The sequence below is a fragment of the Myotis myotis genome, unplaced genomic scaffold (genome assembly GCF_014108235.1).
Source record: "Myotis myotis isolate mMyoMyo1 unplaced genomic scaffold, mMyoMyo1.p scaffold_m19_p_17, whole genome shotgun sequence".
In the NCBI taxonomy this organism is placed as follows: domain Eukaryota; kingdom Metazoa; phylum Chordata; class Mammalia; order Chiroptera; family Vespertilionidae; genus Myotis; species Myotis myotis.
Window position 1 is genome coordinate 38,768,072 of NW_023416321.1, and position 24,479 is coordinate 38,792,550.

The window sequence follows — 24,479 nt, forward strand, 5'->3', positions numbered from 1 at the left end:
GCCCTGAGCTCTGCGACCCCGGCCAGGGTCACCCGGGCCACGGACCCTTGGCTTCCGCTCGGGGCGCTCCCCTCCGGCGGCCTCAGTTCCCTCTTCTGCAAAATGGGCGGGTGGCCAGCCTCTGCGCCCCGGGGCGCTGCGGGGGCGGGGCGGCGGGCTCCGAGGGCGGCCGGAAGGGGTGTCAGTGCGGGGGCGGGCCCCGCGCCGCCCCGCCCCGGGGAGGGAGCCCGGGGCGCAGCATCCTGGCGCGGGCCTGGGCGGCCGCTGTCACTGCCGTCGGGGAAGGTCCCAGCGCGGACATGGCCTTTGGCGGCGCCCGCCTGGGCCCCGGCCCCCTGTGCTCCGCGCAGTAGCCGCGCACAGGCGGCCTCGACGGTGCGGACGGCGCAGACGGCCGGGCGGGCGGCATGGAGGCGGCGCACCTGCTCCCGGCCGCCGACGTGCTGCGCCACTTCGCGGTGACGGCCGAGGGCGGCCTGAGCCCGGCGCAGGTGACCAGCGCGCGCGAGCGCTACGGCCCCAACGGTGAGCGCGGGGCGGCGGGGCCGGGGGGCCGGGGAGCCGCGCCGCAGCCCCAGGTTTCCCCAGCTCCGCGCGGCCGCGGGGGGCCCCCCCCTACCCACCCCCCCCAGCTCGCGGCCCCCGCGGGCGGGCAGGAAGCGAGGGCTCCGGAAGCCTCTGCAGATGTTCTTGGGGCGCCCGGCGAGACTGCGCGGCCACCTTCGCCGCGGGCGATGGGGTGGGCGGGTTCGGGTCTGGAGACGGGACTCCAGGCTCCCCCTCCGCGTCCCCTCCCTGCAGCCCCAGGGACCTGCGCAGCCCTTCAGACTCCCTCTCCCCCCCCCCCCAGCCCCATGCACCCCTGCAGCTGGAGCCCACCCCGCCGCGGTCAGCGACGGGTCTGCGCGGCGGGCATACCCCCCCCCCCCCGCGCACGGTGCAGGTGTGCACCCCGACCGCTGGCGGGGGGCCCGCGGCACTGAGGCCCCAGGTCTCCTCCGGGGGCTCAATAGCGTGCCCGGAGGCGCAGCAAGTCAGCTGGCAGCCGGGCGCCCCCACCCCCACCCCCACCCCGAGGCCTTCCTCTTTCCGCAGCCCCAGGCGGATGTGGCTGGCGGGAGTCGGTGGGGGCTTTGAACTGCTGGGGCGAGACCCACCCCCGGAGGGTGGCAGATTCAAATCCTCACTCAGGGAGCTGCTTGGGGAGCCCTTCACCCCTGGGTGACCCAGAGCGGTGCTGCCCACCTCTGGGCAGGGAGGGGGCCTTCTCGCTGTTGCTGTCTGGGGGGGAGAGGTATCATTTCTTCAAAGGAATGTGGGGTTCTCCATCCACCCACAGGCACAGCGAGTGCCAGGGGCTGCGCGGACGTGCCCCGCCGCTCGGAGGCCTTGGGGAGAGGCGGCAGGTGCGAGGCCCTCCCCAAGTGCCGTCCAAGGCAGGGCTGTGCACACCTTCGCCGCTGCAGACTTAGAGGCGCACACGGACATGCCCCCCCTCCCACCCCGTCCCCAAAGCACAGCTTGAGCTTGAGTCCCTCAGGGCTTGGGGCCTCGCCCTCCCAGGGTTCCCCTCGCCCTCCCGGGGTCCCCAGGCAGCCAGAGGGGAAGGCGCCCTGGCCCGAGTGCCTCACTGCTCCCAACTGGCTCAAGATTAAGAAGAGCTGTCAGAAAGGGAGCTTGGGGTTTTGTATTGGTTTAGAAAAACCACCTCTTATATAAATATTATCTTTCTGGAGCAGAAATCCTTTTTCAAAAAAATTAGTTGCTATATTTAGTTGCGCTGTGGGAGGAACTGGGGAGATAAATATTATTTAATGCCCCCATTAGTGACTTGGCAGGGAGGGTGTCGCTGCTGCAGGACGGCGGGGGGCAGGGCCTGTTCCCTGACCCTGGGGTGGAGGTGGGGTCGCGGTGGAGGTGGAGGTGGGGCCGGGGCGGGGCAGCAGGTCCGGGAGTCCACAGCCTCTTTGCTGCTGTGGCCTCCCGCGTGCGAGTCCCGACTCCCAGGGGAAACTGGAGACCCAGCCCCTGGTTCTGCCTCCAGTCACACAGGTGCTGTCCTGTAGGACCCTGGCCACTACCCCTCTCCTTTCTGACCCCATGTCTTTGTTGGTCCAGCAAAAGGGGCTGATTGAGAAGGAGGGAGACCCTAGTTCTCGCCATGCTCCTTTGCCTGGGCGAGGTGCCCTGGCCACTGAGCGGGTGTGTGAGGTGATGGACAAGGACGGTGGTGTGCTGTGTGGGTCCGCAGAGGGGGGTGTGCACTAGGAGCGGGGTGTGTGCATTAGGAAAATTTGGGGGGCCATTGATGGCTCCCCTGAGTCCTCTGTGCTTTGACTGTAGTGATAATGAAAGCTAAGTGTTCAGTAAGCACTTACTATGTGCCAGGCACTGTTCTCAGGACTTTCATCTCTCATTTCTTCTGAGAACAGCTGTTGTCACCTGCATGTTAGAGGAGACAACTGAGGCACCAGGAGCTTAGTCCACTTGCCCAAGGTCACAGAGCAAGGGGCAGAGCTGGGACGGGGTGCCTATCCCCATCCGTGCCTCACTTTCCCTGTCTGTACAAGGGGCTCATAGTTTCTACAGGCTCTGGGACCTGGTGTGGGTGCCTGTGCTAGGAGTTGGGGTCAGCTAGGCAGGAGCTATTCCAGCTCGGCCCCCAGCCCCTCTGAGTCCCAGAGGGCTCTTCTGGTGTCTTTTCCTCAGGAGGCCTCAGGGCTCTGGACGTGGTCAGGTGAGGAGAGGAGAGCCAGCTGCCCCTTCCCGCCTCCTGCTTTCCCTGCCCAGCTCCTGCCTGAGGGGGAGGCCGGGGTGTCCTGTGGTTGCTCCCGGCACAGCCTCTGAAGGGGACTGACAGGGGCGTGGACCCTAGCTCTGCCCCTTCATAGCTGCGTGACCCTGGGTAAGACCCTGCCTCTCTGTGCCTCAGTTTCTTCATGCTAAGTGAGGCTACAAGAGGCTCCGTGTCACAGCGTTGTTTGTGAGTGTTCGTTACACCAAACCATTCCTCCTTGTAGCAGAAAAGGCGGGCCTGGCTTTGGGCCAGAAACTGGATGGTGGGGTGGGCTGGCCCCGCTGGTGGAGGGGAACACCCCAGGGACTAGCGTCCCCCCAACCCCAGGAATCTATGCACCTGCAAGGTCGTTAGCGCTGGTAACCACAAGGAAGTCATTTGCTTAAGTCCTGAAGTTTGCAAATTCTGCCAGCGGGGAGGCAGGGACGGGATCCCGCCCTTTCACCTCAGAGCTGGGGGAGGGGCCTCAGCTGTGCCCTCAGCGAGGAAACCAGCCAAGGAGTCCCCCATACACACAAAACACCGCCTGTCCCAACCGCAGCCGAGCGGGGTGTCCTCTGAGGCCTGGCCGGGCAGTGAGCAGCAGGCTCCTTGCCCACTGCCGTTCTCGGCAGGTCCCAGAGGTGCCCAGGACTCAGCTCCCTCAGGGGAAGGGTTTTCTACATCCTTTAAGTTTATTTTTTGAACAAAAATTAAAATGTGCACGAGGGACAACGTTCAGAGGGCAAAAAGGATACACAGTCATGCCTCCCCAGCCCTGTCCCCAAACATGAACTCCCAGCGTCCCGGGTCTTGGGTCTCCCCCCCCAGACATTGTGCTCATGTGCACGCCTAGACCTGTGATCCATCATCATTTTACACCGAGGAGCGGATTGCTCTGGCTGCTGGGCCCCTGCTTCCCCCAGGACAGGCCTCGGCGGTGGTGCCCCGTGGAGCTTCCTTGGGCTCCCCGTGGTTTTATCCTGTGGCCGTCCCAGCGTTTCTTCTCCGGCCTTTGCTGGGCACTAGGCTTGTTCGCAGCCTCTGCCATCACACCAGTTACAAGGCATGTCCTTGACCCCATATCACTTCACTCTTGCGAATATCACTGAAGGGTGAATTCCTAGAAGTGGAATTGCTGGGTCAAAAGGCACGTGTAGTTAACGTCTGATGGTCGTTGCTAAATCGTTCTCCATAAAGTCGCACCGGCTGACCTGCCGGTTGCCACCTCACCACGGCAGTGTGCTATTGGCCGCTTTCGTTTGCGCCAACCTGCTGAGAAAAGTGTCCTCTGGTGGTTCCGGTTTGCATCTCTCTGCTTCCGAGTCCGCTTGGGCATTTTTTCAGAGGCTTAGGAGCCATCCGATTTCCTTATGTCATGAACCGGCTGGCCGTCACCTTTCTGGATGTGAGCCAAGGCAGGAGGCAGCAGCCAAGGTCGGGCATCCTGTTAAGTGGGCCAACACCCAAGGTCCCTGGAAAGCCTGGTGACGTGGGAGTGGGGAGGGATCCTGGGAGCCCCAGGGTTGGTATCTTTTTAGGGGAGCTAGCTTCCTGGCTCTCAGGCAGCCATCTGTGTGGTGGGTGTGCCGGCCGCAGGGCTGCCAGGTGGAAGGGCTGGCTTGCAGTTAGATTCCTGCCAGCAGTGTCAGCTGTGGCCTTATCTCCTGCCCTTAGCGCGGGCCCCAGGTGGCCGCTGGAATTTTTCGGAAACCCACAGAAACCAGGTCAGGAGGACTGGGGCAGGCAGGAAGGAGGAGGGAGAGAGATGCGAGGTGCCAGCCTCAGGCAGACCTGCCCTCCTTGGCCTCCGTGTCTGAGGCAGAGCAGAGATGGGCCCTGAGACCCCTTCAGGATCTGAGGGGCGTGGCTCTGCAGGGAGTTAGAAGCTCCAAGCCTTTCAGGCTTCACTCTGGTTTCCACACCCTTATTGGGCAAACTTAGTGCCCCCTCCCAGGGACGGCCTCAGGCCGGTCCCCTCAGAACTCCCCATCCCCCTGCACCAGGAGCTTCCTGAGGCGGGGCCAGGTCTGCCCGAAGCACAGCTGGCGCATGGACGCTGAGCAAAGCCTTCTCCGGGTACTTTAGCGCCAGATCAGCCAGGCAGGCAGGCGTGGGCCCTGGAGAGCAGGACTCGCTTCCAAGGCCCCCTGCAGCGCAGGGCCAGGCCGCCCACTCTAGGTGGGCCCTGGAGACCGGGCAGGGCCAGGTGGGCTGGGCGGGGCTGCCCAGGTAAGGCCTCTCCTTTATTCTGCAAGTGACAATTTAATTGCTCTGTAAATTTACCTTTGAGGAAGACCTTGGTGAGCACTTGCCTCTCCCGGCTGGAACTGACATTTAGAAGCTGAAATACCAGTTTCCAATGTTGTGAGAAGGAAGGAGTCCAGAGGGGGGAGTGAGGGGAGCAGGTGGTGCTTGGGCCCTGGGGACAGCCCTGGCCCTGTACCACCTTCTCCCGGGCTCTGGTCTGTGGGCAACTGAGTAAACAGCCCTGCAAAGCTGTGTGGGCCCAGGGGTGACTCAGCGCCCGCTGCCCTGAAGGTGCTCAGCCAGGTGGGGCGGCCCCACACTGATGACTGGCCAGAGCAGGGTGATCGGGGAGGGGACTTCTCCCCTGGGAGAAGCCTTCCTGGGAGGCTGGGGTTCAGATGAGGAGATGGGGAAGGGCGTCCTGCACAGAAGGAATGGCCCCAGCAAAACCTTGGAGGGGCGACACCAGGGGAGGTGGTGGCAACCCCGAGTCACCTCGCTTGCTGGCAGATGTCTAAGATTCTGGAAGGTCAGCCGGGCAGATCTGGGAAGGCCTTGAAGACCATGTTAAGGATGGTCTTTATTCTGCAGGCCAGGGAGAGCCACTGGAGATCACAGTGGAGACAGGGTCGTTCATTCATTATAGATGTTTATGGAGCACTGACGCGCTTTCCCAGGTGCTAGGGACATGGCACTTAACAAAGTTCTGTCACGGAGCCTACATTCTAATAACTATTATGGCTAATGTTTCTTGAGCACGTACGGTGTGCAGTGCATATTCTAAGTGTTTATGCATAGCATGCCATTTAATCTTCACACCACCCCTATGACATAGTGACTGTGATCACCCCCATTTTGCAGATGGTGAAACTGAGGCCCAGAAGGGGTCACAGCGCTACCAAGAGATAGAATAGGATTTGAAGTCAAGTCCTCTGGTCCAGACTCCTTGCTCTAACCCTGAAGTTTCTCTGATCACATTCTCTTTTGCCCCCCAGGACCCACAGGCTAACTCCCAACACCCCCTTCACACCCAGCCCGCCTCGGGCAGCCCAGCCCCACATCAGGCATCTGTGGGCATGGGCCGAGCAGAGGTGGGCTGGGAGGGGCCCTTAGTGGGAGGTCCAGAGGTCCTCCAGAAGAGCAGTGGGGCTGCCTGTTCCCGGGTACGCCCAGCGGGCCCTGGAGGGAGCACTCCTCCTGTGCAGCCTGGCGGATGGCGCCTCGGGTGGGCAGGGTGGGGCATTCTCCTCATTTAAAAAGTGGGCATCTGGCACTGCTGAGAGCCCAATGCCACCGTTTCAGGGGGAACTGGTTCAGCCCTCCCCCACTATGTGCAGCCGGGTCGGATAGCAAAGGGGAGCCAGCATCGTGCAGGGATGCCCGGGGAGCGGCTGGAGGACACTCCATAGCCCCTGGGCTCGGTCACGTGACAGGAGAATTGGTCATCTAGACCAATGGTTCTCAACCTTCTGGCCCTTTAAATACAGTTCCTCATGTGACCCAACCATAAAATTATTTTCGTTGCTACTTCATAACTGTAATGTTGCTACTGTTATGAATCGTCATGTAAATATCTGATATGCAGGATGGTCTTAGGTGACCCCTGTGAAAGGGTCGTTCGACTGCCAAAGGGGTCGCGACCCACAGGTTGAGAACCACTGGTCTAGGGTTTTGGCAGGATTGGAGTTTGAAGCAGACCAGGCCTGAGCTGGCAGAACCTGGTAACCCCCAACAACCCCTGTGAGGAGAGCAGAGCCTGTGGGCACGGATGGTTTTGGCTGGTGGCTCTGGGGCCACAGTAGAGGGACGAGCCAGTTGATAGAAGGAGAGCCATCCAGCTCAACAAGCAGGACATGAGACACCAAGATTTTTCAGGTGACCTTGGCTCGGAGGGGCAGAGGGACCGGGAAGGCAGGACAGCCTAGGAGTTAGTGCAGGAGGTCGAGAGGGTTGAGCAGAGGGTTGAGAACTAGACTACCTGAGCTCAAAACCATTCTTGCCACGCCCACTTCCCGCTGTGTGACCATAAACTAGTCGCCCAACCTCTCTGGGCTCCAGTTGTCTACTCTGTAAAATGGGAATAAAAATGGAACGCTCCTTCTCAGGTTGGTTGAGAGTCACCGGAGAGTAATGCACGTGAGGCGCTAGCAGGGCGTCTGGCACACTCAGCACTAATAATTCCGCGGGAATTTATCGCGAGCGCCCCTCTGTGCTCAGCAAACAGTGCCCTCCCATTTACCTTTGGAGATGAAGGAGGTAAAGCACCTGGCGCGCTGCTTGGTACATAGTAGGTGCCCAGTAGATGGGGTTCTTATTAGCGTTAACGATTATCTTCACAGCAGCCCTTCAGGGTAGGGTGGACCCCCGTCTTCCAAATGAGGCTCAGAGCCCCCCAGGAGCCAGCTGCTCAGGCAGGACAGAAGCACATGTGTGTGCATGTGCAGGTTGGGCAGGTTCTCTGCTGTGATCGAGTGGCTGGCTGAGCCTCCCCCAGGGACAGTGAGTGGGGGGCCGGGGGGAGCCTTGTGGTAGAAGCCAGGTTTGGGGAGAAGCGGGTATCAGTCAGGACCAACTAGACCAGTGATGGCGAACCTATGACACGCGTGTCAGAGGTGACACGCGAACTCATTTTTTGGGTTGATTTTTCTTTGTTAAATGGCATTTAAATATATAAAGTAAATATCAAAAATATACGTCTTTGTTTTACTATGGTTGCAAATATCAAAAAATTTCTCTATGTGACACGGCACCAGAGTTAAGTTAGGGTTTTTCAAAATGCTGACACGCCGAGCTCAAAAGGTTCGCCATCACTGAACTAGACTATGCTGCTGTAACGACCCCCAAATCTCAATGGCTTCAAACAATAGGGGTCCCGTCTCGCCCACTCTGAATATGTGTATGTCAATGGCAGGTCACCCGCGGCTCTGTCTCCTGCACCCATGACTCAGGTGCCCAGACCAGACACCTCTTGCAGATTGCTGGTCTCTGCAGCGGAGGGACAGAGAGCTCCTGACCTGTGCCGTCCAATAGGCAGCCACTGGCCTCGTGTGGCTATTGAAATGCAAATGAATGAAAATGAAGTAAGATTTACAAGTTAGCTCCGCAGTCACCCTTGCCGCTCGCCACCTTCCCAGTGCTCAGAGCTGCCTGTGGCTGGCGGCTGCGGTGCGGGACAGTGCAGCTGCAGGACACTCGTCTCAGACAAGTTCTTGGACCGCAGTCCAGTGCGACGGCCTGGAACTAACCCAGGTCCTTCTTTTCACAAGTCCCATGGAGGTTGGGAAGTGCCTACAAGGTGGGAGAATCAAAAGTACTGTAAGTTCTCACCTAACGATATAGGTTCTTGAAACGGTTGCAAAACGATGTATAACAAACCCAATTTTATGATAGGCTCATTGATAGAAACTGGTTAAGTTCCTGCGGCATCTCATCAACATGGTAACAAAACGACACTGAACGAAATGTTAGTTGGGGACCTGCTGTATTTGGGGGACAGCATAATGACCACCAAAGAGTGGGTCCTGGGTCAGCTTGGGGGCCAGAGAACAGAAGGGGGGGGCCCGCGTGGAAGGGTAGAGAAAGAACTCACGAGGCAGGGAGAGGGTGGCTTGAGGGGAACTAGCTTCCCAGCCCCAGGCCTTGCTCCTGCCCAGAAAAAAGAATGCGCTGAGAAGAATGGTGGCCTAGGTGCTGTGTGCCTAACGGAGGGTAAGGGAGGCAGCGGGAGGGGTTCAGGTGGGACTTCCAGGTAAGCTACCTTCGGCCAGGGCCCCTGAAGATGCCCGCGGAGGTGGGGGTGAGGGGTCTCCCGGGCAGAGCGCAGCAGAGGCAGGCTGACGTGTGCCCCGAGGCTGGCGCTGCTCCCGCCGAGGTGGGCATGGCTGAGATGGCCGCTCAAGGACCCTCCTCCATTAGGGAATTGGCCCAGAAACCAGGCCTGGCCCTCCCCCCCGCCTTTCCTGTTCACTTCAGCTAAATAGATCAGGAGGAACACGTCTGTTTGATTTTAATCTCAACGCAGGACACTGGAGATTACATTTTCCACGGAAAATGTCAGCCGCTGCCTAAAATAGGACTTTGGCGAAAATGCTAGAAAGTGTATTTTTAGGTTATATGTTTCCCTCCTGGATTCCTGCAGCCAAACCATAACGGGCTGCCTGATACTCTTTACGGTTTGGCTGCCAGGTGCAGGCCCCAGATCTTCCAAACAGGTGGTCTGCGAGAGGGTTCCCACGGGGAAAATGATTGGCAGCCCAAAACAGGTGGACAATGTGAAAACTGGTTCGAGGAAGAGGAGGAGGGGGAGAGGAGAGGGGGGGCCAGCATGGGGTGGGGCCTCAGAATCTGACCCAGCTCCCGAGTGATGCCAGTGCTGCTGGCCCAGCCTGTCCCCAGAGGAGCCAGGGAGAGAGGAAGCGGGGCTTAGGTCAGCTGGGCCCCCCGGAGCTGAGCGTGCAGGGGTCCCCCCTGCCTGGCTGCTGGCTGCTGTGGCTGTGTCCAGGGGGAGCCCTGGGGGGTGTGGGCCTGAGACCTCGTCCTGGTGCAGCAGGTGCGTCAGAGGCAACCCAAGCCCATGTTCAAAATTCAAGGGGTCGGGGTGGGGGATATTGATCAGGACTGGGCAGCCGTGGAGAAGGAGCCACACAGGGCAGCTGCTGACTTGCTGTGACCTTGGGGTCCCTGGGGGAGGGGCTAGCCTGGAGGCTCTGGAAGGACTTCTCTGGCCTGGTCTTGTCCTGGGGGAGCCAGGCCACATCAGACCATCCTCAGCCAGAGTGGGGGTGGGTGGGTGGCGGGGCGGAGTGGAGTTCATTCTGTGACTCCAGAGAGCTGTGGGCATGTCTAAATCATCGTGGGGGCACAGAGGGAGGGGCCTACTGCATAACCCAATCGTCTCTTGTCTCCGCATGGCTCCCATGGCTCCCGGATCCCACAGAGCTCCCGACCGAGGAAGGTGAGGCTTGTGCCAGGGCGGGCTGCAAGGCCACTGGGTGACATCCTTGGGCCATTCATGGTCATGTGTGTCCTCCCCTCCTGGACAGAGTGAGGCCCTGCGGAGCCCCAAGCATCGCCCACCTGTGCCTCTCCAGGCCTTGGGCTCTCCCTCTGAATGGTGGTGGTGGTGCGGGGGTTGGGGGGTCGGGGGGGTGGTAGCCAGGCGGTCTCTGAGGCTGTCCCAGCTCTGAATGGGGGCAGGCCGGCTGGTCAGGGGTCCAGGCCTCACACCGTGTTCCTGTTCCCAGGGAAGTCCCTGTGGGAGCTGGTGCTGGAGCAGTTCGAGGACCTTCTGGTGCGCATCCTGCTGCTGGCCGCCCTGGTCTCCTTTGTAAGTGGGGCCCCGTCCCACAGCATCAGGCAGCCGGTGGGAGGCGGGGAGCCAGGCCTGGCCAGTGCTCAAAGCCCCAGGCTCTGAACACGGGGCTGTCCTCCCCGCTATTGGCATCCTTGGGCCCCTGCCCACCCTGCCCTGCTCAGAGGTCTGCTTCCCCTGTGAACCCCTGCAGCCCCCACTGGACCCCACTCCCATCTGTCCCGCCCTGGCTGCCAGCGTCTGCCCCTGCCCCTTCCCCTTCCCATTTTAGCTCAGGGTTTCTCAGCCTCAGCACTACTGACATTTGGATCAGCTGATCTTTGTTGGGGGGCTGTGTTACGCACCGTAGAGTATTTAGCAGCGCCCCTGGCCTCCACCCACCAGATCCAGTGGCACCCCCTGTTGTGACAAGCAAGTCTCCAGAGGTTGCCTAATGTCCCCAGGAAACGAAGTCACCTTGGTTGAGGGCCCCTTCTGTGGCTCCCTGTGCCCCTCAGAAGACTTGAGGCCGTAACCTCTTGCCACCTCCCGGGGCTGCTGCATCCCTTTGCTCTCGCCCCTTCCCGCTGCCCGGACCCCTCCTGGACCCGCAGGGCCATGGGGTCAGGATGGAGTGGAGAGGGGGCAGTGGTTGTCACTGGGGACTGAGCAGCAGAGACCCACGGGTGATGCAGGCACATGGCTGCCCTGAGGGTAGACGGGATTCCTGCTCCCATCCAGCGCCCAGCAGGGCCTGGGCGGAGACCTGGTCTTGGGGACTTGGAGCGGAGGGGCAGCAGGGCCCTGGGGGGACTGACCCTTCCCCTCTAGCCAGCTGTGTCTAGCCCTCCTGGCCACTCCCTGTCCCTGTGGAAACTGAGGACTCTTACAGAGAAAAAAGTCTACCCTAAAATGGCTGAGCCGAAAGGGTGCTGGTACGGACGGACACACTGAGGCAGTGGAGGGGAGTGGCAAGTTCCCAGTTAGGCCGAGCGGTGGGAATGAGACTGGAACCGGGTCTCCTGCTTCAGGCCCGGGCTCTGGCTGCAATCATGTGGGTCTGGCCACCGGCCTCTGGGCGGGAGCCTGAAGCAGGACCAGCTGGGCTTGTTAAAACAGACTGCGGAGCTGCTGACTCCGGAGGGCTGGGATGGACCCCGAGAATCGCATTTTAACAGGTTCCCAGGTGGTGCTGCTGCTTGTGGCGGTGTGGCCCCCACGCTTGGAAAACCTCAGCTAGGCAGACAGCGAGACCTGCAGCTGTCAGCTGTGCAACTGGCCCACGCCCCTGAGAGCTGGCGGGTGGGACTGGGCTGTGGTGGTCGCTACCCACAGAGGCTGCGTGTCTGCCACGGCCTCAGAGCAGCCCTCTCCATGCCCCCAGGGGCATCTTCCCCCAAAGCGGGGGAGCAGACAGGAGACCCGGGACACAAAGGAAGTGGCCAGCAGACCCTGGCCCACAGCAGAGCCCCAGTTCACCAGCTTTGACCCTGGCAGGTCCTGGCCTGGTTCGAGGAGGGCGAGGAGACCATGACGGCCTTCGTGGAGCCCCTGGTCATCGTGCTGATCCTTGTGGCCAATGCAGTCGTGGGCGTGTGGCAGGTGGGAGACATGGGGGTGGGGCTGGGCTGCTGGGTGCGACCTCTCCCTGGTGCTGGAGTCCTGCAGGCCCTTCTGCTTCCAGCTCCAGCCCAAGCCCCAAGGGTGTCCCTCCAAGAGGGGGGCCTGCTGGGGCCAGGAGTGCAGACCACGCCCGCCCTGTGCTGCAGGAACGCAACGCCGAGAGTGCCATCGAGGCCCTGAAGGAGTACGAGCCCGAGATGGGCAAGGTGCTGCGCTCGGACCGGACCGGTGTGCAGAGGGTCCGCGCGCGGGACATCGTCCCCGGAGACATCGTGGAAGTGGCGGGTACATTGGGGGCCTCTTCTCTTCCGTGGTGATGCTGGCGGCCCATCCCTCTGGGTGCCCCCGTCTTTCTGGCCGTCTATGTAGATCTCTCCAAAGCTCTTGGCCCAAACCCTGTTGGACAGGTGAGACCGTAGGCCAGAGGACAGGGCCCACCTGAGGGATCACAGCTGGGATCCTGCCTCCCAGCCCCAGCCTTGGGTCCTGGCAGCCCTCCTGGCTCTTCCCAGGAACCCGAGGCCGGGGGCGGTGCCCACAGCCACCCTCAGCCACGCCTCTCTCCCTCCGCAGTGGGAGACAAAGTGCCTGCTGACCTCCGCCTCGTGGAGATCAAGTCCACCACGCTGCGAGTGGACCAGTCCATCCTGACAGGCGAGGCCCGGGGTGGTGCCGAGCGGGGCTGGGTCAGGGCCCGGGGGTGTCTTCACACGGGGCTTCTAATTTCCGATTCCATGACCAGGTGAGTCCGTGTCCGTGACCAAGCACACAGATGCCATCCCAGATCCCAGAGCCGTGAACCAGGACAAGAAGAACATGCTGTTTTCTGTAAGTCCGTGCCTTTGCCTGGACAACGATAATAGAGAGAATAATATTTAGATGGGTCAGTTAAAGCCCTACAGGGAAGAGCCTCATCGATTATTGACAACGCATATAAGTTCATAGTAAAACATATAGCTGTGCCTGTGTTCGTTTATCTAATCTTCACAAGACAACACCTTGGTTATCTGCATTTTCCAGCGAGGAAATGGGCACAGAGACGTTAAGTAAGTGGCCCAAGGTCACACAGCCAGTGACTGGCAGAGCTGGGATGTGAATTTAGACATTCTGACTCCAGAGCTTTTCCTCTTACCTGCTAGGTTTATCCTGCCTTAAACTGGAGAGGGGTCGAGTTTGCCTATAGTCATTCAATGGAGAATGTTCTAGAGCAGCGGTTCTCAACCTGTGGGTCGCGACCCCTTTGGGGGTCGAACGACCCTTTCACAGGGGTCGCCTAAGACCATCGGAAAACACATATATAATTACATATTGTTTTTGTGATGAATCACTATGCTTTCATTATGTTCAATTTGTCACAATGAAACTGGGGGTCACCACAACATGAGGAACTGTATGAAAGGGTCGCGGCATCAGGAAGGCTGAGAACCACTGGTCTAGAGGAAGAGGGTTGCTAAAGTGGTGGAGGATGGCAGGAGTAGTCATTTCTCCTCGGGGCAAACCCACCCCCCACATCACGATGCCAGGCCCCCCTGGCTCTTTTCAGGGAGATTGATGGGTTCAACCCTGTTGGGAGTGACCTGCCCCTGGGGCTCAGAGGGACTTAACTAGTGATGCTCTCAGGCTGCCTGGAAACAGCCTGTAGCCACGCACAGAAGCCACAAGGATGGCTCAGGTCGGTGGGCAGGGCCAGGGCACCACGTTATAAGGGGCTAGAGAGCCTCCCTGGAAGGGAGCAGCAGTGGGAGGTGATCTTCACCCGGAGCTCTTCCTGAGGACGGCGCCCTGCCTTGAGGCAGGGAGGCCTTGGGGTGGGAGGGGACGCCGAGGGCATGCGTGCTCAGGGATCAGCAGCCGTCATTAGGAGCCTTGAAGGAGGTTGCTCTGGCTAACTGCAGGTCATTTCCTCCGCTGAGGGCCTGCGAGTGGGGGGCGGGGGCTGCATGGCTCAGGGCAGAGGCAAGGCTGAGGCTGCCACCAGCACCCCCCTCGCTCCATCCTCAGCTCAGTCACCCGTCTGAGGGGTTCTGAGCTCTGAGCCTCCGGGAGCAGCTGCCTTGGGCCTCTGTTGGACCATTTTTCAGAAGAGGACATGGAAGCTCAAGGCTGGCCGGCCCTTACACTGGTCCTTAAAGTCCTGGCTGCCCAGGATTTGACTCGGGCCTTGGAAAGGGATGGACTTAAGGTCAAGTTTTCCGGATTCGTCCGTAAATATTTACGGATGGTTTACCTGTGATCACAGGCAGTCACATTCCTCGTGGCCGCTTTGTTGTCTATGAATCTTACTTTGATGGGTTGGTTCTATGTTGTGCTGGTTGATTATACTGTCAATATTGGCCTGGCACCCAGGAGGTGTGGCTCAGTAGCTGAGCGTCAACCCATAACCCAGGAGGCCATGGTTCGATTCCCGGTCAGAGTGATCCCCAGTAGTGGGTGTGCAGGAGGCAGGGGATCGATGATTTTCTCTCATCATTGATGTTTCTATCTCTCTCTCCCTCTCCCTTCCTCTCTCTGAAATAAATAAAAACATCGTTTTTAAAATGTTGGCCTGGAGCTTCCTCTGTGCCAGGCACCAGGGTAGGCACTGGGGAGATGGTGCTGAACCAAGCCCCTGCCTTCGTAGAGCTGGCACTGTCACGGAGATGACAGCAATAACTCAACACTGTACAGCTGCTGAGTCCAGGGGCACTAAGCAACATGGAGAAAGAGAGCCACACGGGGGATACGAGCCCGGCCCCGAAGGAGCAGGGGTCCTGGGCCCTTTCCCTGGTGCTAAACAGCTCTTCCCTCACCCCTGGCCAGGGCACCAACATCGCCTCGGGCAAGGCAGTGGGTGTGGCCGTGGCCACGGGCCTGTGCACGGAGCTGGGTAAGATCCGGAGCCAGATGGCGGCCGTGGAGCCAGAGCGGACGCCGCTGCAGCAGAAACTGGATGAGTTTGGGCGTCAGCTGTCCCACGCCATCTCCGTCATCTGCGTGGCCGTGTGGGTCATCAACATCGGCCACTTCGCCGACCCGGCGCATGGCGGCTCCTGGCTCCGAGGCGCTGTGTACTACTTCAAGATTGCCGTGGCCCTGGCTGTGGCCGCCATCCCCGAGGGCCTCCCGGCTGTCATCACTACATGCCTGGCGCTGGGCACACGGCGCATGGCACGCAAGAACGCCATCGTGCGGAGCCTGCCCTCCGTGGAGACCCTGGGCTGCACCTCCGTCATCTGCTCCGACAAGACGGGCACGCTCACCACCAATCAGATGTCTGTCTGTCGGGTGAGTGCCCCGGGCCAGCTTGGGGTCCCACGGGTGTTGCTCTGTGATGCTCAGCAGGCTCCCCTCCTCTCTGGCTCCTTTGTGGCCGGGGGTGGAGGAGAGAACCGGTAGGATGCCCCCTGGTGGAAAACAGAGTCAGGTTTTCGTGGGGCGGAGCAGCAGAATCGGGCTGGACATGTGTCACTAGGCAGGTCATTGCCCACCTGCAAACCTCAGTTTCCTCATCTGAAGTGTGGGTATGTCAGCCCTGCCCGGTCGCCATAAAAGACACAGGAGAGGGTCAAGCACAGCCTTGAGGCATCTGAGTCACGCTGGGCCTGGACCCAGGTTCTATCGTGCTCCGCCATGACTCCCTATGATCAACGCCTGTCATCAGATCCGCCAGCTCCAGTGTCCTGGGAAGAGCCAGGGCAGGAATTATTCATTCCCTGGAATTCGATCCCAGATCCTGGCCCTGCTGCCCACATGCTCCAGGGATTCTGGCTGAGACTCTAGCAGGTGCAGAGGGCAGACGAGTGGGTGCGGTGATGGTGAAGGTTGTGGATTTCTCACCTGTCTCAGGTTTCCCGCTCCCCCCCCCACCCCCCCAGCACTCCTGTCCCACCTCTGCTCTCACCACCTGCCCACTGGGCCTTGGAAATCCAGGCTGTGTGTCTGAGACTTCAAACCCCTATGGAAGCCCATCAGAGGCCGCCGCAGGGGAGGGGGCACCCGCGGCCTGACTGCTGGGCAGCCCCTGACCTGCTAAAATCCCTAATGGGACTTCATTGAACAGTGTCCTTGGCTGAGAAGCACAGGACAGGGCAGCCGTAGAGGCCTTACGTGCTGGGCGATGGCTGAGAAACCTGACTTCTTAGGGCTGTGCTGGCTGGACGGCTGCCCCAGGAGCAGGGAGGGGAGAGGGAGGGAAGGGGCATTTGTTGAGCACCTGCTGGGTGCTGGGCTGGCCATGGGTGTGGGAATGTGCGGCGAGGCAGTTTCCAGGAAGCAAGATCTGTCTCCCTGGCAGAGCTGGCTGGCAGGCAGGGAGTGGGCTGCCCAGGGCAGGGAGAGCCCCATCTCTGGGAGGTACAGGCAGGGGCTGGAGGACCCAGCAGGGTTTTGGGGCGGGAGCTCACTGAGTGTGGACACCTTTGGGCAGGAGGGGTCTGTGCCCTGGAACAGGCTGTGGGTGTTCTCCCTTAGAGGCCAGGAACCCCTCCCCTTGAAGGGAGAGAAGGGGCAGCTGGACGCTGATCCCACTTTCTCTCCAAGTCACTGGTGGAGAAACAGGCTCAGCGCTCAGCCGGGGCTCACACTGCAGGACGGCAGGGCCCAGCTTCCTGCCCCAGCTCAGGGCTCTGTCAAGCTCCCAGCGGGCCCCAGAACATTGAGGAGTCTGCCATAAGCGCTCAGGGGTCCAGAGCAAAGGGACAAGTCAGAACTACACACCTGGGCAGAGCAGAGGTTCCGCCTCAGCCTGGACTCTGTACTATGCACAGCACCTCTGTGAGCCTGTGGGAGGGAAGGCCGGTGGCTCCAATGGGGACCCACAGGACCCCAACCTGGGGCCAGGCTTTGTTCAGACTGGCTGCCAGGGAGGAGGGAGGTGAAGGCCCACCTCAGCAGGCCCCCCGTGCTCCCCATCCTCAGATGTTCGTGGTAGCCGAGGCGGAAGCTGGCGCATGCCGTCTGCACGAGTTCACCATCTCGGGCACCACCTACACCCCAGAGGGCCAAGTGTGAGTGCTGGGCGAGGGGCCGTGGGTGGGCGGGGCTTCCTGGTGGGCAGGGCCAGGGCCCTGGTGCTGACCGCCTGGCTCCTCAGGCTGCAGGGAGAGCAGCCGGTGCGCTGCGGGCAGTTCGATGGGCTGGTGGAGCTGGCGACCATCTGTGCCCTGTGCAACGACTCCGCCCTGGACTACAACGAGGTGGGCCGCGATTCCGTTTTATGGTCTCCCTAGTGCCCAAGCTCCCAGGACAGACCCTTCTCCCAGGGTCTCAAAGCTCCCAGGATTGGTGGCACCGGCCATTTTGGAGTGCCACACCCCAGGAGCACTGCCACCCCAACACACACACCCCCACAACTGCCACCCCTTCCTCTTTCTCGACTGGATTTGGAACCCTGGCCCGGGGCTCTAGGACTGTGGGGGACTGTAATGTAAGGGGCTGCAGGGCCAGGGAGGGTGTTTAAAGCAGAAGGCACAGCCCAGAAAAGGCAAACAGACCACAACAGCCTGAAGTGGTTTAGGCGTGAGCGCCCCTCCCGGTGGCTGGCAGGAGGCCACACCGGACCAGGCCCAATGCCAGGCTGAGGCCAGTCAGTAGCCACCGAAGGGCTCTCACCAAGGGAGTGGCATGGTCAGATTTACATTTACAAATGCCACCCAGGCTTCTGTGTGGAGGATGGAACAGGCAGGGCAAGCCTGGAGCCAGGGAGGCCGATGTGGTCACCCAGGCCAGGGAGCTGCTGGCTGTGGCCTCAGGAAGATGGAGGGTCGGAGAGAGACTTAGGAGCCCAGACCCTGGGACTTGGTAACTGGCTGGATGAGAAGGAGGTGGATGTCAGAGTAGCTTCCTGGCTGTGGCTGTAGCTATAGTTACTAAGGTAGCAACTATAGGGAGAGGCGAGGTGGCCTGATGGTCCCCAACGAACAAAGTCCAGTGGGCAGCAGCTGGACAGGAGGCCTGAGAGCTCAGGGGGCGGTCTTGGCTGGCCGGGCTCTGGCATTCGTGAGCACATGAAGGGTGGGGGAAGCAGGGGCCACATGAGACCTCAGGGAGAGGTGGGAGGGAAGGAGCAGCATCGGAGAGCAGGATTTACGAAGAGGAAGGGATTGGGAAGGAGGCTGAGGAGGGCCAGGAGAGAGAGGCGGAGGGAGGGAGGGAGGCTGCAAGGCCACTGGTGCCGGAGAAGGGAGGGTGGGAAGGGAAGGTGAGCATCAGTGCCAGACTCCACTCAGACCCCAGGTGAGCTGGTCTGGGCAGGGCACACAGGCCTGATGCAAAGGCGGCTGCAGGTACTGGCAGAGGGAGCTCCAAGGGGCAGGAAGTGGGGGGAGGGGAGGCTGGGAGCCCTCTGGGGCCACCCTTCCCCTTACTCCTGTACCCTGGGCCCCTCCAGGCCAAGGGCGTGTATGAGAAGGTGGGAGAGGCCACAGAGACAGCCCTGACTTGCCTGGTGGAGAAGATGAACGTGTTCGACACCAACCTGCAGGACCTCTCCCGAGTGGAGCGAGCTGGCGCCTGCAACGCGGTGAGCGGGTGGGGGCTGGGCCTTCTGGGGCCTCTGGGGAAGGGAGAGAGGAGGACAAAGTCCTGGGAGGCTTCTGGGGGGGGAAGGACCTCAGACCCCCCGACTCCTTGGCTAGGAAGAAAATCGAGGAAAACACTGAGTGAGGCCAGAAACTTGGAGTTGGGAAGTGCACAGCCATGGCAAGGAATTGGCGACCTCACGGCACTTCTGGGGCTGGAGGGGGAGATGGAGGCCTCACACGCGGGGGGCAGAGGAGAGACGCCGGGGGGGGGGGCAGAGGAGAGACGCTGTCCCTCTATAGCAGGAGGCTCTTTAGGGGGCAGGGCGGCTGGCGAGAAGGCAGCAGGTCGCTGGCTCTGCCCCTCACGCCCTGACCCACCTGGGCCCCGCAGGTCATCCGTCAGCTGATGCGGAAGGAGTTCACCCTGGAATTCTCCCGAGACCGGAAGTCTATGTCAGTGTACTGCACGCCTACCCGCCCCAGCCAGGCGGCCCAGGGCAGCAAGATGTTTGTGAAGGTGGGAGCTGCCTGAGTGGCTGGGGCCTCCACATGCGCGGGGTCCCTGGGGTCTCTGGGGTCCCTGGGGGCCCTGGTCTCCAGTCCTCTGAAGAGCACAGGCTGCAGCTGTGAGAGACGAGGGCGGTGTGAGGCCCACCGTCATCAATGGACCCGGAACCAGGGTGGCTGCCTGCCTGGGGGGGCTGGGAGCAGGACCCAGACGTGGTGGAGGGACAGCCAGGGACAGGAGCTGAGGCCTGCCCCTCGCCATGGTCCCCGCTCTGGGCTGAGAGGCACTGCCTGGCCACATGACCTTGGGGTCACCCATGCTCTGCTGGGGGGCTCGGGCTCCCCATCTCAATAGCAGGGCTAGGCTGGCAGCCCTGTGCCTCTGGCTGGGGGCGTGGAGGTGGTTGGTGCCCCTCTTCGGTGCTCCTTCCCAGAGAGGGACGGAACCCGCCCCATCCCATCCAGACCTCTGCCCATCGCAGCCCTGACTTCACCTGCAGTGGCGGTGTCAGCCCCTGTTGGAATGAAAGGCTTCTGTGGGCGGCTTCGAGAACGCAGCCCTGCCTTCGGGGAAAGGGAAAGGGAGAAGGCCCTGATGGAATGCTCAGGGCGGTTCCCAGGCGGGGGGGAGGTCTGAGGTGCAACCTTGAGGTCACTGAGGAGCCTGCCACCCCCCAGACCCGCTTCTCAGAGCCACACCCACCACGCCCTCTGTGTGACTCTATGCTGGTGCCCCAGCAGCGCCCAGCCTGCCTCCTGCTGCTGAGCCCTCTATAGAATTAGGGTCCCCCTTCCCCCCACAATGCTGCAGTCATCTCAGCACAGGCTGGTGGGGGGCGGGCGCCATCCGCGGGGTCCTTGCTTGGCCGCGTGTCCCCCTGGGTGGCCTGTCCCCATACCTGGGCCGCAGTTTCCAGGTGGGTCAGGAGGGAGGAGACGGGTCCTGACTGACAGAGTTGCCCCTCCCCGTGCCACAGGGGGCTCCGGAGAGTGTGATCGAACGCTGTTCCTCAGTCCGAGTGGGGAGCCGCACCGCCCCCCTGAGCACCACCTCCAGGGAGCAGATTCTAGCCAAGATCCGGGACTGGGGCTCGGGCTCGGACATGCTGCGCTGCCTGGCCCTGGCCACCCGGGACGCGCCCCCGAGGAAGGAAGACATGCAGCTGGATGACTGCAGCAAGTTTGTGCAGTACGAGGTGGGTGCGGGCGGCCCGGGGCGGGGGCAGGCGTCTGCCTGAGGCGGCTGGGCGGGCAGCAAGGGGAGGAGGGGCCCGGGCCCCACTGGCATCTGCCCCTCCCTACAGACGGACCTGACTTTCGTGGGCTGCGTGGGCATGCTGGACCCTCCGCGGCCCGAGGTGGCTGCCTGCATCGAACGCTGCCACCGGGCGGGCATCCGTGTGGTCATGATCACGGGGGACAACAAAGGCACGGCGGTGGCGATCTGCCGCCGGCTCGGCATCTTCAAGGACACGGAGGACGTGGTGGGCAAGGCCTACACGGGCCGCGAGTTCGATGACCTCAGCCCGGAGCAGCAGCGCCACGCCTGCCGCACGGCCCGCTGCTTTGCCCGTGTGGAGCCCGCACACAAGTCCCGCATCGTGGAGTTCCTTCAGTCCTTCAACGAGATCACCGCCATGGTGAGCCGGGGGAGGTGGTGCGCGTGGGGGGAGCACATGCCACAGGCTTGGAAAGAGCAGCCGTGAACCCCCGCCTCTGCTTCAGTCTTATTGTTTCCAACATTGTGCTACCAAAACATCTCCGACACACAGACAGACTGAAATAATTGTATAGCGAGAGCTTCTGTATCCACCATCTAGGCCAGTGATGGCGAACCTTTTGAGCCCGGCGTGTCAGCATTTTGAAAAACCCTAACTTAACTCTGGTGCCGTGTCACATATAGAATTTTTTTGATATTTGCAACCATAGTAAAACAAAGATTTATACTTTTGATATTTCTTGTACATATTTAAATGCCATTTAACAAAGAAAAATCAACCAAAAAAATGAGTTCGCGTGTCACCTCTGACACGCGTGTCATAGATTCGCCATCACTGATCTAGATTCTGCAAATCACCTCTTGTTATAATGGCTTTAGCACATACCTAGCCATCTGTCCACCCTTCATCCATCTTTTGTTCGATGCCTTTTGAAGTTGTAGGCGTCCGTCCCCTTCGCCCTCACGTGCTTCAGCATGCCTCCTCTAGAGAGCAGTGTTTGGGTTCCGTTTTTTCCCTTTTTAAGGTAAAACGTGCATGCGGTGAAATGCACTCATTTTAAGCATGGCGTTCATCTGGTGAGTTCTGGCAAATGGCACACCTGTGTCATCCAAACCCTTAGAGGGAGCGTTACCATCAACCTGTGAGTTCCCCACACGCTCCTCCCCGCAGCCCCCTCTCCCGCAGCAGGCAACAGGCAACCTCTGTGCTGATTTTTCCAAGGTAGTGTTGCCTGTCCGAGATTTTCATGTGAATGGAATCACACAGTGTGTACTCTTTTGTGTCTGGCTTCTCCCTTTTGAGACTTGTCCGTGTTGCTGCGGGCTTCCATAGATGATTGCCTTTTTAATTGTTGAGTAGCATTCCATTGTGTGAGCACACCACAGTTTATTCTTTCTCCTGTGCATGGACGTGGGGTTTGGGCCCAGCTTTCTCTCTCGTTCTTTTTTTTTTTTTTTTTAAATATGTATTTTTATTGATTTCAGAGAGGAAGGGAGAGGGAGATGGGGAGAGAGATAGAAACAGCAACGATGAGAGAGAATCATTGACCGGCTGCCTCCTGCATGTCCCCTACTGGAGATCGAGCCTGCAACCTGGGCACGTGCCCTTGACTGGAATCGAACCTGGGACCCTTAAGTCCACAGGTTGTCGCTCTATCCACTGAGCCAAACCAGCTGGGGCCTCTCTCATTCTTGATTGCTGACCTATTCATCAACACTGTCTCACTTTTGACTTAGACCTCGTCTCTGACCTGGCCTCTGCTATTAATTTTGACCTCCAGCCTGACCCAGTCCTTTACTTTCACCTTAATCCTGACCTGTGGCTCAGCGTGGACTTGGATAATGAACTGGGCACCAACCTTGACTTGATTACTTGAAACCTTGTTCTTGACTATATTGTTGACCTTCACAAAGAAGGTCATCTTGACCTTGACCACCTGAATCTGATTCTTTACTTTTAGCTCAACCCTGATATGGGTTTCAGTTTTTACTTGGACCCTGACCTGATCCCTGACATTGGTCTTGATTCCTCCAACCCAGTACTTTATGTTGACTTCAACTTTGATCTGGCTTCCAACCTTGACTTTGACTGAATGCCAGCTTTGACCATGACATCACTCCTGATATGGGCCAGAGCCTTGATTTGGCCTCTGACTTTGACTTGACCTCCACCTTAATCTAATTTGTAATCTTGAACCCGAGTCCAGTCTTGACCTTGACCTTCCCCCTAGACTCCAGCCTTCACCTTGACTATAATACTTAACTGGTCCTTGACCTGAGCCACAACCTTGACCTCATTCCTGACTTGCCCTTAACTTTGTCCTTAACAGAAACTTTATCTTCTGCCCTACATCCAAACTAAATTTCATCCCCACCCTCATTGTTGACCCACCCTCCTGCCCACCTCACCATCTCCTCTGGCCTTAGACCTGGTCTGCTCCCCAACTTTGTCCTTGTCTTCACTCCTTGCCTTCCCTTTAGCCTCATCCTCAGCCCAGTTTCTAAGCTCATGACCCCACCATTTGTTCTGTCCAGCTGTGTGCTTCCGTGGGGACATCCTCTGAGCTTGGGGATAGGCTGAGTTGAAGGGAGTTGGGGAGATAGAAAGGCACTGTCTCAGGTGTGAACCCACCTACCCTGGTCTCCAGACTGGAGATGGGGTGAATGACGCCCCAGCCCTGAAGAAAGCAGAGATCGGCATCGCCATGGGCTCCGGCACAGCCGTGGCCAAGTCAGCAGCAGAGATGGTACTGTCGGATGACAACTTTGCCTCCATTGTGGCTGCAGTGGAGGAAGGCCGGGCCATCTACAGCAACATGAAGCAATTCATCCGCTACCTCATCTCCTCCAATGTGGGCGAGGTCGTCTGGTGAGGCTCCAGCCCCTCTTTCCAGCTCTCTAGACCATACGCATCCCTGAGACCAGGGAAGCACCCGTTCCTGGGATGGGGCTGCTGGGATGGAGGAGCACGTGACTTGCCCTGGCTGGGGCCTTACAGGGTCTCACCTCAGGTGGGCCAGGACGGGGAGGCCCTGTCATTCTCGGGGCCCTGGTGTACCCAGCCCCCGAGGAGGTGCCTGAAAAGTCCTCTTATCATCCCTCCAGCCCTAACCTTCCCACTTTCAGAGTCATGCAAGATGGGAGAACTAGCCCCACCTCTGGACAGTGATGTGTTTGTGTGTGTCCATGGAGGGTGCACATGGTGTGTGTGCCTGAGTGAGAAGTGTGTGTGTGTATGTGCACCTATGTTCTATTGCATGTTTGGGGTGAGTACAAGCACAGGGATTTGTTTAGGTGTATGGTTGTGTACACACTTAGGTTAGCATGTGAGAGATGGCTGTGGGCAATGGGGAGCTCGTGTTTGCCCGGACACGTGAATTCTGCATCTCTGTATGTGGGGCAAGCGTTTAGGTGCTTGTTTGTGTTTGTGGGATTGTGTAGCCTGTGCTGGGTTTTTGCTCATGCCTGTGAGCAAATGTGTACATGCTTGGCCATCACTGTCCACATGCGTATGCCCCAAAGAGGACTATGTCCTAGCAGGAGAGGCCTGAAGAGCAGATATGACCAGGCTCCAGAGCTGGGACTGGGGGAACTAGGGGCCCAGTGTGAGGCAGAGCTATGTACACACACCTCTCACTCATGCACACACATCAGAACTGGCAGGGCGAGGCTGGGCTGCTGAGGAGGGCGGGAGCTGGGCCCTCTATTGGCAGGGGCTGGAGCCTATGACTCTGGTTCCAGCATCTTCCTCACGGCAATCCTGGGCCTGCCCGAAGCCCTGATCCCTGTGCAGCTGCTCTGGGTGAACCTGGTGACGGATGGCCTGCCTGCCACCGCCCTGGGCTTCAACCCTCCAGACCTGGACATCATGGAGAAGCTGCCCCGCAACCCCCGTGAGGCCCTCATCAGCGGCTGGCTCTTCTTTCGATATCTGGCTATTGGAGGTAAATGGGGGACCCCAGCTTTCAGAGGAGTTCCAAGAGTTTCCTAGGACCCTATATCAGCTAGGCTTGCAAACTGCAGACAGTATGGCTCAGCCTGGCTTGTGCCAAAAGAAACTGTGCGAGCTGATCTAACTGAACAGACTAGAGCTGGCTTCAGGCATGGCTGGACCCAGGCCTCAGACAGTAGTAGCACTGGCATATTTTGGCTCTGCCTCAGTTCCATCCTCAGGCAGGTACCTCTGTGGTGGCAGAATGGCTGCGGCAGCTCCAGCCCTCGTGCTTACTCCATTGCAACCCCAAATTCAATAGGAGAAAGAGCTTGTTACCATTCTACTCCCTCAGCAGTAGGGTAAAAGCCTCAGGCCTGTTC

At 59.7% G+C, this 24,479-nt stretch overlaps 1 protein-coding gene across 2 annotated transcripts in view; it reads left to right on the forward strand.

Annotated features, from left to right (window-relative positions):
• Positions 1–216: 216 nt before the first annotated feature.
• ATP2A3 (ATPase sarcoplasmic/endoplasmic reticulum Ca2+ transporting 3) overlaps positions 217–24,479 on the forward strand; it is a 34,758-nt gene continuing 10,495 nt past the window's right edge. For both annotated transcript variants that reach the window (XM_036341286.1, XM_036341287.1), the window contains exons 1-16: positions 217–525; positions 9,963–9,980; positions 10,270–10,352; positions 11,814–11,918; positions 12,086–12,224; positions 12,513–12,593; positions 12,682–12,767; positions 14,739–15,203; positions 16,836–16,924; positions 17,011–17,113; positions 18,307–18,438; positions 18,831–18,956; positions 19,924–20,142; positions 20,251–20,586; positions 22,814–23,034; positions 23,907–24,109. In XM_036341286.1, coding sequence (XP_036197179.1) covers positions 408–525; positions 9,963–9,980; positions 10,270–10,352; positions 11,814–11,918; positions 12,086–12,224; positions 12,513–12,593; positions 12,682–12,767; positions 14,739–15,203; positions 16,836–16,924; positions 17,011–17,113; positions 18,307–18,438; positions 18,831–18,956; positions 19,924–20,142; positions 20,251–20,586; positions 22,814–23,034; positions 23,907–24,109 — 2,524 coding nt within the window. In that variant the 5' untranslated portion in view covers positions 217–407. The remainder of the gene's footprint in view (positions 526–9,962; positions 9,981–10,269; positions 10,353–11,813; positions 11,919–12,085; positions 12,225–12,512; positions 12,594–12,681; positions 12,768–14,738; positions 15,204–16,835; positions 16,925–17,010; positions 17,114–18,306; positions 18,439–18,830; positions 18,957–19,923; positions 20,143–20,250; positions 20,587–22,813; positions 23,035–23,906; positions 24,110–24,479) is intronic.